Below are 13,787 nucleotides of genomic sequence, written 5' to 3'. Positions count from 1 at the left end.
GACCTCCCTCTCAGAGAGAAGCCTCAGAATATTCTGCAAGAGCTGCTGGCAGAGTGGTTCTGAGTCACTGTCCCTGGGGATGCAGGAGCTCCTCGTTGTACCCAAAACCAGGGCAGCAGTGGCTGTCTGGGCAGCTCCAGACCGCCAGAGAGGTTCCGAGCAGAGATCACGCACTGAGATTTTCCTGCTTTCCCGGCCTGGGAATGTCTGGTTTTTCCGGATGTCAGAGCTCCAGGCTAGGGCCTATTAGCACCTATCCCAAGGGAGGGTGTGGGACGCGTGCATTTCAGGATTGCCGTCTGGCCAGGCTCCCAGCCCCTCACGGGAGCCAGACCCCACTCGTTCTCGGGCGCGCTGGCGTTCAGGTGCACTGGTGGCTCAGGGACGGAGACCTGATTTCTCCGCCGCACTCACTCTGGCTCAGCGCCAGGGGAGGCTGTCCTGGGTCAGGGGACTTAGGTCCCTGACCCTATCCGCCCAGGTTCCCACTATTTCCCCCCCGTGATCCTTTGCTCTTTGTTTTTTGAGTGCTTTCAACCAGACTCCAAGTTAATGCTGGTCCCCAGATGCAGGGCACTCTCGTATTGGGGTATTACTTTCCAATGGGTCACCTTTGGTGGCTGCCTCCCCCTTTTGTTTATATTCTGATATCAGTCTGACACTCCCAGTCTGCTTTACCTGCCACTGGCATCTTCTGCTTCTGTAGAGATCCAGACGTGTATAATTCTGATCTCAGGCTCATTTCATGGGTGGTCAGAGTTCTTTGGTAGGTAATCAGCTCACTTTAGGGTACAGGTTGAAACGGTGCCTCCTCCTACTTCCCCGCCATCTTGACTCCCCTGTTTCTAATTTTTGAAACAACTTCAATAGAATAGGTATGATTTCTTCTTTATATATTTGGTAGAGTTCCCCTGGGAAGCTATCTGGCCCTGGACTCTTGTTTGTTAGGAGGTTTTTTGATAACTGCTTCAATTTCCTTATAGGTTATTAGTCTGTTCAGATTCCTAATTTCTTCCTGTTTCTGTCTTGATAGTTTATAAGTTTCTAAGAAAACATCCATTTCTTCCAGGTTCCTTAATTTGTTGGCTTGTAGCTGCTTTTAATAATTTCTAATAATTCTTTCTACTTACTAGGTGTTAATCATCTCTCCCCTTTCATTCATGATTTTATTAATTTGGGTCCTTTCTCTTTTCTTTTGGATAAGTCAACCAGAGGTTTATTGATCTTATTAATTCTTTCAAAGAACCGTCTTCTAGTTTCATTGATCTGTTCTACTGTTTTTCTGGTTTCTATTTCATTGATCTTTGCTCTGATCTTTATGATTTCTCTTCTCCTGCTTGGTTTAGGTTTTATTTACTCTTCTCTCTCCAGGTCCTTCAGGTGTAAGGTTAGTGTATGCATTTGGGATTTTTCTAATTTTCTGAGAAAGGCTTGTATGGCTATGTATTTCCTCCTTAGTACTGCCTTTGCGGTATCCTGTAGGTTTTGGACCCATGTGTTTTCATTCTCATTGATTTCCATGAATTATTTAAGTTCTTTTTTAGTTTTCTGGTTGATTCATTCATTCCTTATCAGGATGTTCTTTAACTTCCACATGTTTGAATTCCTTCCAATTTTTTCTTGTGATTGAGTTCTACTTTCAAAGCATTGTGGCCTGATACCATTCAAGGAATAATCTCAATCTTTTGGTATCAATTGAGACCTGATTTGTGAACTATTCTGTGGTGAACTAGTTCTGTGTGAACTATTCTGGGGGAAGTTCCTTGTGCATTCGAGAGGAATGAGTATTCTGTTGCTTTAGGGTGGAATGTTCTATATCTATGAAATCCATCTGGTCCAGTGTGTCATTCAAAGTCTTGTTTCTTTGTTGATCTTCTGTTGGATGATGTGTCCATTGCTGAGAGTGGAGTTTTGAGGTCTCCTACTATTAATGTATTCTTATCAATATGATTCTTTGTTTTGGTTAACAGTTGGCTTACGTAGTTGGCTGCTCCCACGTTGGGGGCATAGATATTTACCATTGTTAGATTTTCTTGTTGGGTAGACCCTTTAAATATGATATAGTGTCCCTCTACATCTCTTACTATAGTATTTGGTTTAAAATCTAATTTGTCTGATATGAGAATTGCTACCTCAGCTTTCTTTTGAGGTATCTTGGCATGATAAATCGTTCTCCATCACCCCACTTTCAATCTGGAGGTGCTTTAGTTTCAAAATGAGTCTTATAAACAGCATATGGCTGCATCCCGTCTTTTTATCCAGTTTGAAACCCTGTCCCATTTCATGGGAGCATTTAGGCCATTCACATTGAGAGTAACTATTGAAAGATACGAATTTACTGCCATCATATTGTCTGTAAAGTCCCTGTTTCTATAGATTGTCTCTGTAAATTTCTGGTCTATATTACTCTTGGGGTGTTTATTTTATAGACCCCCACTCAAAATTTCTGGCAGGGCTTGGTTGGTGGTCACATATTCTTTCAGATTCTGCTCTTCGTAGGATCTCTTTGTCTCTCTGTACATTCTGAGTGACAGCCTTGTGGAATAAAGTATTCTTGGCTATATATTCTTCTCATTTAATACCCTGAATATGTCTTGCCAGCCCTTTCTGGCTTGCCAGGTCTCTGTGAACAGTTCTGGCATTATTCTGATATTCCTCCCTCTGTGCCTAAGAAATCTCTATCCCCTTACTGCTCCCAGCATAGCTTCCTTGGCTGTAAGATTTGCAACTTTCACTATTATATGCCGGGGTGTTGGTCTATTTTTATTGATCTTGGGAGGGGTCCTCTCTGCCTCTTGTACACGAATTCTTGTTTTGTTCCCCAGATTAGGGAAGTTATCAGCTGTGATTTGCTCAAATATACCTTCTAGTCCTCTCTCTCCACCTCCTCAGGAATCCCAATAATTCTGACACTGGATCATTTCATGGCATCATTGATCTCTCTAAGTCTGATCTCATGGGCTTCTGGCTGCTTATCCCTATTCTCCTTGGCTTCCTTCCTTCCTGTCAGCCAATCCTCTAGATAACTATTTTGTTCTTCTGCCTCATTTACCCTGCCTGTTAGAGTATCCAGTTTAGGGTACATCTCATTCATAGCATTTTTAAGTTTGGCCTGATTAGATCTCATATCTGCCCTTATAGATTTTATATTGTCGCTAATGCTTTTTGCAAGCCTAGCTATTGACTTCATAATTGCTACCCTGAAGTCTATCTCTAACATTTTGCTTATGTCCATATCCATTATATCTGTGGCAGAGACCATTGTCTCTGATTCTTTTCTTTGTTGGGAGTTCTCCTCCTAGTCATTGTTTTGAGGGATGGTTGAAGGAATGTACAGAGCCCAAAATATCAACCGTGACCCAAGCAAGATGCACCCTAGGAAAATATGGAGTGGTCAGAAGCCACCACCACCCAAAAAAAATAACCAAAATGAAAAACAAGAATAATATTTATAAAAAAAAATTAAAAAGGTGTTGAGAGGAAGGAGGCATATAATCTCTCAGTGTGGGCAAATTTGTATGTTTCAGTTTTTCCTGAGTGTATTTTGGTCTGTTTGTTAGAGAACATTACTCCCTAAAATTATAAGTAAAATATAATGTGTGTGTGTGTGTGTGGACACATATATATGTGTGTATATGTATATACGTGTGTATATGTATTTATATACATATATATGTGTGTATATATATACATACACACACATATATACACACACACACACACATATATAAATACTGAGTAGGGGAATAAAGGACTATAATGAAACATATATCTATGAAAATATAGGTGTAAAAAAGTACAAGTTAAAAAGCTACTATGAAATCTAAGTTGATATCTTAAATATTAATATGTTAAATATCTACTTTAAATAAGAACAAGGTAAAAAGAAAAAAAAACAGAAGAAGCATAAGGGAAAGAATAAAAATAAAAGAGAGTTGTATCTGAAAAATAAACAAGCTGTGAGGAAATGCCTGGAGCTAAATATACTATTTTCCTCTGGTGTTGGGATTTTGTAGTCATGGGGACCACAAAGTTGTGGTCCTCTTGTTCTTCCAGCCTGTTTTCTTGGGGAGGGTCCTACCACAGTTTCTCAGACAACCCTGCTTGGGCAGATTTGCCCTGCTTCCTTTGGGGAAATACTGTTCTCAGTGGAAACCCATTTTTTTGAGCTTTTGTTCTCTGGCAGCTTTCTGCACCTCTTCTAAGGGTCAGAGCAAAAATGGCCACACCCAAACATTTGTTCTAGAGCAGAGAATTTGATGTCTTCTCTCTTCACTAAACCCTCCAGAACACAGTTTCCGTTTCTGCTGTCTCTGATGGTGTGCACCCACAGTGACTGTCTCAGAGGTCATTCCAGGTGCCCCGGCATGTCCCTGTCTTTTGTGCTTCTAAAACTGGGAGCAGCCATACACAACCCACAGCTCCTGGATCATGTCTGGGTGCCACTCTAAAGCCCTTTTCTGGCTGCTACTGTTCTGTGAATTTTTTCCGTCCCTGGCACAGAGGATTTTGCACTCTGGTATTATATAAATTTCCAGGAACCAGCTTATGGAGGCTCCCTCCCCCTTTTGTTTATCTTCTGATATCTCCCTGCAGATTCACGACTCTGCCCTTTCTACCTGGTGATAGGCAGTGTTTTTCTGCTTGTAGAGATCCAGATATATATTCTTACATCTCAGGCTTATTTTGTAGGTGTTCAGAATGATTTGTTAGATATCTAGCTAAATACAGGGGGCTGGTTGAAATGGGGTCCCCTACTCCTCTGCCATCTTGCCACTCCTGAGATTAATATTTTTAATTATTATTTTTATGGCTGTCATATGCCTTTACCATAATGTTTTTTTTTCTTTTAATGATAAAATGAATACATGGCCTTAATAACCACTTAAACACATACCAAAGTTTAATAAAGTTTAACATTATTTTCCCTTCTGTTACTCCTATGCTCTGTGAGATAATCAGTATAATTGTGGTATGCCTATTTCTATACTTATGTTCATATAAGCATATATACAGATAAGGCTTTTTAAAAACTTTTTTGCTTACAAAATTATACCAAACATATACTCTGTAACTTGTTTTTTTTTTAAACTTAATTTATCACAAGTAACTCTCTAGATGAGGAATATAGAATCTAATTCCTTCTATCAATCCGGGTTCAACCAGAGAAGCATAACTCATAAACAATGTATTATTAAGAGATTTATTATAGGAATTGGCTTATGTGATTACAAAACCTCGCTAAGCAACTCCAATATCTATGGAGCAGGCAGTCAAATGCAAGATCAAGGGCAGGCTTAAACTCATGGGCCTAGTCCAAAGCTGTCATCTATAGGCAGGAGGATCATGAGAAGGTTGACTCCACATACATGGGCTAAGCTGAGAGATAATTTCTTCTTCTTTGTGGGGAGACCTCTACCCTGTTTTTTTATGTGATAAAAACACTGTGAACTCTATACTTTTAACACATTTTTAAGTGCATAATATAGTAATATTAATCATAGACTCAGTGTTATACAGCAGGTCTACAGAACTTACTCATATCTTGTATAAATGGAACTAGAGAGTTTTGATAGGATTGCTTTGAATTTGTAGATGAACTTCACCAGAATGGATATTTTAACAATATAAAGTCTTCCAGTACAAAAACAAAAAAGCAAAGCAAAACAAAACAAAACAAAAAAACAAAAAAAACTAAAGACCAGTATCACCAATGAACACACATGAAACTATCTTTGATAAGACAGCAACAGTGGTGCCTGGGTGGCTCAGTGGGTTAAGGCCTCTGCCTTCAGCTCAGGTCATGATCCCAGCATCCTGGGATCAAGCCCCACATCAGGCTCTCTGCACAGCAGGAGGCTGCTTCCCTTCCTCTCTCTCTGCCTGCCTCTCTGCCTACTTGTGATCTCTGTCTGTCAAATAAATAAAATATTTTAAAAAGCAACAAACAGAATTCACCAGTACCATGAAAAATCATACACCATGACCAAGTCATATTTGTCCCTGGGATGCAATGATGGCTTAACATGCAAATCTATTAATGTGATATAATTAAATGAAAGATAGAAATCACATCATCATATCTATAAATGCAGAAAAAAGGATTTGACATAATTTAGCATTTTTTTCCTGATAAAAAACTCACAACAAACTCTGTATAGAAGGAATTTACCTGGACATAATAAAGGCTATCTATGAAAAGGCCTACAGCTAACATCATACTCACAGGGGAATAACTAAAAGCTTTTTCTCATAGATCAATGACAAGAAAAGGATGCCCATTTTTACCACTTCTATTCAACATAATAGTGGAAGTCCTAGCCAGAGAAAATTAAACAAGAAAAAAAATAAATAAAAGGCATCCAAATGGTAAAGGAAGAAGTAAAATTATTTCTGTTTGTAGATGACATTATTTTATATATAGAAAACTTTAAAGACTCCAGAGGGGAAAAAAAAAAGCTTTTATATCTAAGAAATGAATTCAGTAGAGTTGACGGGTACAAAATCAACATACAAAAATCAGTTGTGTTTCTATAAACTAACAATGCACCATCTGAGAAAGAAATGAAGCAAACAGTCCCAATTATAATCACATCAAAATGGATGTGATTATACTTAGGAATAAACCAAGGAGGTGAGAGACCATACACCAAAAACTATAAAATCTTGCTGAAACAAATTAACACATAGACAATATTGTTAAAATGTCCATTTTACCCAATGTCAGCTATAGATTTAATGTGAACTTATCAAAATTCTAATGGTATTTTTTACCAAAATAGAATTAACAATCCTAAAATTCATGTGGAACCACAAAAGACCTATCATAGCTATAAATATTTGAGAGAGGATAACAAAGCTGAAGGTATCATGTGAAAATATATTACAAAACTACATGAATTAAAACACTACGGTACTGGCATAAATATAGGATATAGACCAATGGAATAAAATAGAGAGCTTAGAAATAAACCCACACATATACAGTTAATGTATTTTTGGCAATAGTACCAAGAATACACAATTGGGAAAGGAGTTTTCTTCAATAAATGGTGCTGGGAAAACTGGACATCCACATGCAAAAAAATGAAATTGAATTCCTACCTTATACCATACGTGAAAATTAACTCAAAATGTGTCAAAAACATGACTGTATGACCCCAAACTGTGAAAATCCTAGAATAAACCATAGAGAAAGACCTTCTTGGCATTCATCTTGGTAATGATTTTTTTGGATATGATACCAGAAGCACAGTCAACAAAACAAAACTACAGAAAAATAAAATGCTTTTGAACAGCAAAGGAACAGAATGAAAATGGCATATGAAATATTTGCATGTTATGTATTTGATAGAAGGTTAATTTCCAAAATATATAAGGAACTTTTACAGCTCAATAGCAAAATATCAAATAACTTAATTTTAAAAATGGACAAAGGACTTAAATAGACATTTCTGTTACTTCATTACTTTTTACTATTGATTTTTTCTTTCTTTTGAGACTTAAAAAATCTCTTATTGTAATCTCTTATCTTTTGACTCATTATCTCCTTGTCTATGTTTTTGCTTTTGGTTGAGAAATAGTTTTCCAATTCACACCATACTTTATTCATCCATTCTTCGTTTAACAACTTCTTAACTCATGTTCTCATTTTATTTATTTATTTATTTATTTATTTATTTATTTATTTATTTATTTTCAGCATGACAGTATTCATTGTTTTTGCACCACACCCAGTGCTCCATGCAATACATGCCCTCCCTATTACCCACCACCTGGTTCCCTAACCTCCCACCCCCTGCCCCTTCAAAACCCTCAGGTTGTTTTTCAGAGTCCATAGTCTCTCATGGTTCATCTCCCCTTCCACTTTCCCTCAACTCCCTTCTCCTCTCCATCTCTCCATGTCCTCCATGTTCTTTGTTATGCTCCACAAATAAGTGAAACCATATGATATTTGACTCTCTCTGCTTGACTTATTTCACTCAGCATAATCTCCTCCAGTCCCGTCCATGTTGCTACAAAAGTTGGGTATTCATGTTCTCATTTTTTTGCCTCTGTTTAGTATGAAATGCATTGCTATAGCTAAATATTTGTTCAAGTGCTCACCATTTATTTATTTATTTGATTTTCAAGACTTTTGCTATATCTTGCCAAAATTACTCTTTCAGAAAAGTTGTACTAATTTGTACATTAAAGAAAGGTCTATGTTTTTATAACAGAATCATGTATTTTTATGTTATAGGCTTTGAAATTTCTGAAAACCAGAAGAGGCAGGCTGCAATGACTGTGAGAAAAGTCCCTAAACAAAAAGGTAAAGCTGCCTATAACCACCATCACCCCAGCTGCCCCACTTACTCTCTTTGTGAGACTGGGAAGCCATAAACTATGTGATTTGCATATCTCTAGGTTTGTTTCCAGGCTGATGTTCACTTAGTGTGTTGGCGAGTGTTTGGGTCTCCAGGTGTCCCTGATAAGAGGTGGCAAATGGTCTTAAAGACATAAGGCTTAGGAGTAAATACTGTAAGGTAGTTAGGTCCAAAGACAGTTCTTTGGGTACAGGAAAAAATAGAATTTCTATTTCTTTTCCTTTTTACATAAGTAAAAGAGAAAAACTAAACTTTATTCATAATTTAGAGACAGACCATAATAACTAAATTTTATTAATAAATATATTTGGAATATGTATACAGTTTTCTTTCATTTGTTTGTGGGCATTTTCAAGATTAGGAGTCTCAAATCAGAATGGAGAACTTCATACTGAACCAAGACAGAAGATTCAGATATTCATTCTCTTTCTCTGAACCATAAAGTACTTTAAAAAGGAAAATAGGGGCACCTGGGAGGCTTAGTCTGTTGATGGCTCAGGTCATGATCCTCAGGTCTTAAGATTGAGCCCCACTCGGGGCACCTGGGTGGCTCAGTGGGTTAAAGCCTCTGCCTTCAGCTCAGGTCATGATCCCAGGGTACTTGGATCGAGCCCCACATCAGGCTCCATGCTCAGCAGGGAGCCTGCTTCCCCCTCTCTCTCTGCCTGCCTCTTTGCCTGCTCGTCATCTCTGTCTGTCAAATAAATAAATTAAAAAAAAAAAAACTGTCTTCCCCTGCCACATCCACTTTATACCCCCTCCCTGGCTTTGATTTAAAAAAAAAAAAAAAGATTGAGCCCCACATTGGGCTCCACCCTGGGTTTGGAGCCTGCTTGAAATACTCTGTCCCTCTCTCTCTGACCCTCCCTTCCCACCCTACGCACATGTGCCCACACTAGCACTCTCTCTCTAAAAAAAGGAAAATACCTTAAGAATCAATTTTATTATCAAATGAAACTTTATTTTCGCATTTTTCATGAACTAGACATAATTGAAATGCTTAGTTGAACAAAAGAAAGTAATTCATGAAGCCTCTTCAGTACCATTTTATTTTATATAAGTACTTTAATTTTAGCCTCATTTTCAGATGAGGAAACAAGATCTTTGGGGTGAAGTGATTGTGAACTTAACTCATCTTGATTATAAGTCCACTGTTCTTACCTCACTATCTTAGGGTTCTACTGGCTCTCTGTGCTGGGAAAGAACAGCTCACTTTTTTGTCTCACCTCAATTACTGACAGTTGCTTCTGTTGCTGACCACCACTGTCATTTTCCCCACGTGTAGGTGATCTTAATGAGACCTCACTTTCCCTAGGCCCTTCCTCTGCTTTCTCAGTAGTCTCTTTAGTTCAGAATGAGTCACCATACAAAATGATTAGATTCAAGTTGCCTAAAATTCCAGTGACCACATAAAGCACCCTTAATTATTCCCAAATGAAGCTCCTTTCCACCAAGGAAGCTGTGTGCCTGTGAATATCTGATCTCCAATTAAACAGTGCACCTAGCTGCAGCCCCTCTGGCTAGACCTGTCTTCCTTTTAACTGTTTATTGTATCTTGCCCTTGGGAAGCACTCACTGGCTCTTTCTCTCATCATGGAAATGTGATTATCTTCAGACAGGGAATTAAAAGCAATCACTCCTGACCTCCTGGGAATGAAAACATGAGAGATAGTGTTAAAAAGCTATCTGGAGTTAATGTCAGTGGAGATATGATCTGGATGACTAGGGAAGCCCTATGAGAGACTGTGCTCCTTCCTTAGACATAGATATAAGCAGAACAGAATCCCAGCCAATTGGGGAATCCTCAAGCTATAAAGAGCCTACTGGGCTTCCTGCTTCCTGGAGGCTCTTAAACCTTGAGCTTCTCTTACTCTGATCCCCTCCACCGTCCTCACCACACTGACATTCATGATGGGATGGGACCCATTTACCTCAGTTCAGATTCCCTCAAGCCTATCTGAGGCTGGCAGTTTGTGTGTGTGTGTGTGTGTGTGTGTGTGTGTGTGTGTGTGTGTGTGTGTGTTGTGATTTTTTGTTTATTTGTTTGCTTTCACTATGAACTCTTAAAGCACAACCATAAACAACAAATCAGAAAATAGTCTAGCTCACTTATACCAAGCTTTTGTGTCAGGTTCCTTTTCCACCTGTCTAGTCACAAGGCTATTCCTTCCAGGTCCTCTCTTACTCCCCAGTATCTAAACATTGGTTCACATGGGCAGCCTTCCACCTTAAATGATTCTAAAGTTTTCAAACTCATTTATTTTCAAACCTCCCAAAATTCCTACAAATCTTCCTCTTTATTTATATTTCTAGTTTTTAAGACTGTCCTAGTCCAGGACTATTATGACTGATATATTTTGAGACTCAAGGTAACTACACATGTGGAAACAATTGTCAAACCTAGGAATTCAATAATTATGTACATGGGAAGAACAAGAAGGGAATTCTTCCAGATACCCATAAAAGCCAGTTTCTTTAACCTTTCCAGTGACTGCTTCCTGGAAGTGATGGGAACATTGTTGTTAAGATTTCTTTAAGGCAGATGTAATTGGATAGGAAATTATTCTAGTGTTCTCTTCTGACCTCATCTATAATGCCATGGGTCCTTATCAACTCAGTCTACTTCTCTGGAGGAGGGGAATTCTATCTGTAGGATAAGCAAAGAGGACAAAGCCTAGCTCCAAGGAAGGCATTTTTACTTTATGTTTACCTTTTATACTGTCTTAGTTTTAAGAATTTATGTATAACTTATTTGAATTTTAATACTAATTCCTAGTCTATCAACCCATTTCAGTCTGTAATCATGGAGCTACATAGGGCCATGAGCAAAGAGCCCATCCACAGAGGCTATAAGGGCTATCTCAAAAATCAAATGAACTTCCTAAAGTAACTAAAATAATCTTGAAAAAGAAGAGTAAAGTTGGGGTGCTCAGTCTATACTGATTTTAACACAAATTATATGGGTACAATAACCAAGACAGTGTGGTATTGGGAGAAGGATAGACATATTGTATTAGTGGAAGAGAACAGAGAAACCAGAAATAGACCTATATAAATATACCCAAGTAATTTTTGATAAAGATGCAGAAGAAATTTAGTGGAGGAAGGGTAGTCTTTTTAACAAATTCTGCCTCAGCCACAGATCAAAAATAAACTTCACCCTAAACTCATACCTTACAAAAATGAACTCAAAATACATAATGGGCTTAAATTTAAAGCTACAAAACTTTTTTTTTTTAAAGGAGAAAATCTTCATCTAGGGCTAGGCAAAGAAGTTCTTAGACTTCATACCGAAAGCTTGAACCATGAAATGAAGAATTGATAAAATGTACCTCATCAAAATAGACATTCTTGCTCTATGAAAGATCACATGAAGAGGATGAAAAGACAAGTTATAGGCTAGGAAAAATATTTGCAAACCATGTATCCGAGAAAAACACTATTATCTAGAATACATAAAAAACTATCAAAACTCAGCAGTAAAAAAAAAAAAAAATACACCCTCCAATTTGAAAATGGGCAAAAGATGGATATTTTACTCTAGAGGATTATATGGATGACAGTTAAGCACATGAAAAGGTGTTCAACATTATTAGTCACTGGAGAAATGCAAATGAAAACCACAATGAGATGCCACTACATACCTATTAAAAGGGCTAAAATAAAAAATATTGACAACACCAAATGCTGGCAATGTTTTAAAGAAGCTCAATCATTTATACCTTGCTGGTGAGAATGCTAAATGGTACAACCACTCTGGAAAATAGTGTGATGGTTTCTTAAGACACAAAACATACCACTACCATATAACCCAGAAAGTATACCTGGGTAGTTGTCCCAGAGAAATGAAAACTTACTTTTACCAAAAAACAAAACAAAACAAAGAAAAACCTCTATATATTAAATAATTTGAATTTAAATAAAATCTTGGAGGAAAAAAATAACCTCTAAACAAATGTTTATAACAACTTTGTTCATGATAGCCCAATCTGGAAAGATCCCAGATGTCTTTCAGTGGGTGAGTAATTATGGAATGTCCATACCATGGAATATCACTCATGAATAATAAGGAGCCAGGTATTGGTACATGCAACAACTTGGGTGAATATCCAAAGAATTACACTGAGTGAGAAAAGCCAATCCCCAAAAGTCTCATATGGTATGATTCTATTTATATAACATCCTTGAAATATTGTCATTTGCTAATGGAGAACAGATTAGTGATTGCCAATGGTTAAAGGGGAGTGGAGAGGTCAGGAGAGAAGTAAGTGTAGTTATGGAAGAGTAACTAGTGATTTCCTGATACAGAAATGTCCTATCTCTTCTCTGTGTCCTGTAACAATGTTAATATCCTGGTTGTAATACTGTACTACAGCTTTGCAAAATGTTATCATGGAAGAAACTGAGTAAAGGCTACAAAGCATATCTCTGTATTTTTTCTTACAACTGCATGTAAACCTGCAATACTTTCAAAATAAAAAGCTTAATTGAGAAATTAAAATGAACACTTCCCAAACTTTCTCCCTAGTATTCTCATATCATTTGTTGGTACCCAGTACACTCATATTTCTGACACTCACCACCTTTGAAAATACCCTGTTAGAGGACATCATCAAAATGGCAGAATAATTTTCTACTGTCTTCACCCTAATAAAAAATAATTGATTTTGACAGTCATCCACAGATGAGTGTGCTTTTGTGAAAATTCAAAAGTCCAGCAGAAAAGTTCCAGACTACTCATGGAGAAAAAAAAAAACAAAACAACCTTGATTAGATGCATAGGAAAAGAGGCCAGTCAATAAAGACTAGAGGAAGTGAATGCTTTTTCAAATGCAAAGGCAGCAACCCAAGACTACAAGGAACATGAAGAATTAAGGAAACTTGATATTACCAAAGGAACGCATTTTTTAAGAAACAGACCCCCCAAGGATATGGACATATGCAATTTTTTTCCAGTAAACATTTCAAAATAGTTTTTTAAAGGAAGTTCAGTGTGCTACAAGAAAGCATAGAGAAACAATTCAACAAATTCAGGAAAACCGTACACAAAACTAGAAATTTAACAGAGACTAAAAATCATAAGAACCAAACAGAAATTATAGAACTGAAGAATACAATGAATGAAATAAAAAAAATGCAATAGAGAACATCAACAACATATTCAAACAAGCAGAAGAAATAATTTCTGGAGTCAAAGATAGGTCATTTGAAATCGTCCAGAATAGAACAAAGAAAAAAGAATTTTAAAAAGTGAAAAAAGCTGATGTGAGTTATGGTATAAAATTAGGGGAAGCATTCCATAAAATATTGGACTCCCAGGAGAAGAAAAGAGGGAGAAAGCTTGTTTAAAGAAGTAACAGCTGAGGAATTTCCAATTCTGGATGGGTATTTGAATATTCAGCTTCACGAAGTTCACTGGTT

General features: G+C 37.4%; 1 protein-coding gene across 12 annotated transcripts in view; it reads left to right on the top strand.

The window, feature by feature from the left end:
* The window catches only part of ARHGEF9 (Cdc42 guanine nucleotide exchange factor 9), a 240,285-nt gene that overhangs the window by 209,009 nt on the left and 17,489 nt on the right, over positions 1-13,787 (top strand). For all 12 annotated transcript variants that reach the window (XM_045995752.1, XM_045995760.1, XM_045995751.1 and 9 more), the window contains one exon: positions 8,243-8,311. In XM_045995752.1, coding sequence (XP_045851708.1) covers positions 8,243-8,311 — 69 coding nt within the window. The remainder of the gene's footprint in view (positions 1-8,242; positions 8,312-13,787) is intronic.

This window comes from Meles meles, chromosome X (genome assembly GCF_922984935.1).
Source record: "Meles meles chromosome X, mMelMel3.1 paternal haplotype, whole genome shotgun sequence".
Classification (NCBI taxonomy): domain Eukaryota; kingdom Metazoa; phylum Chordata; class Mammalia; order Carnivora; family Mustelidae; genus Meles; species Meles meles.
The sequence above is the reverse complement of the archived record's forward strand: the minus strand, read 5'-3'. Positions and strand labels throughout refer to the sequence as shown.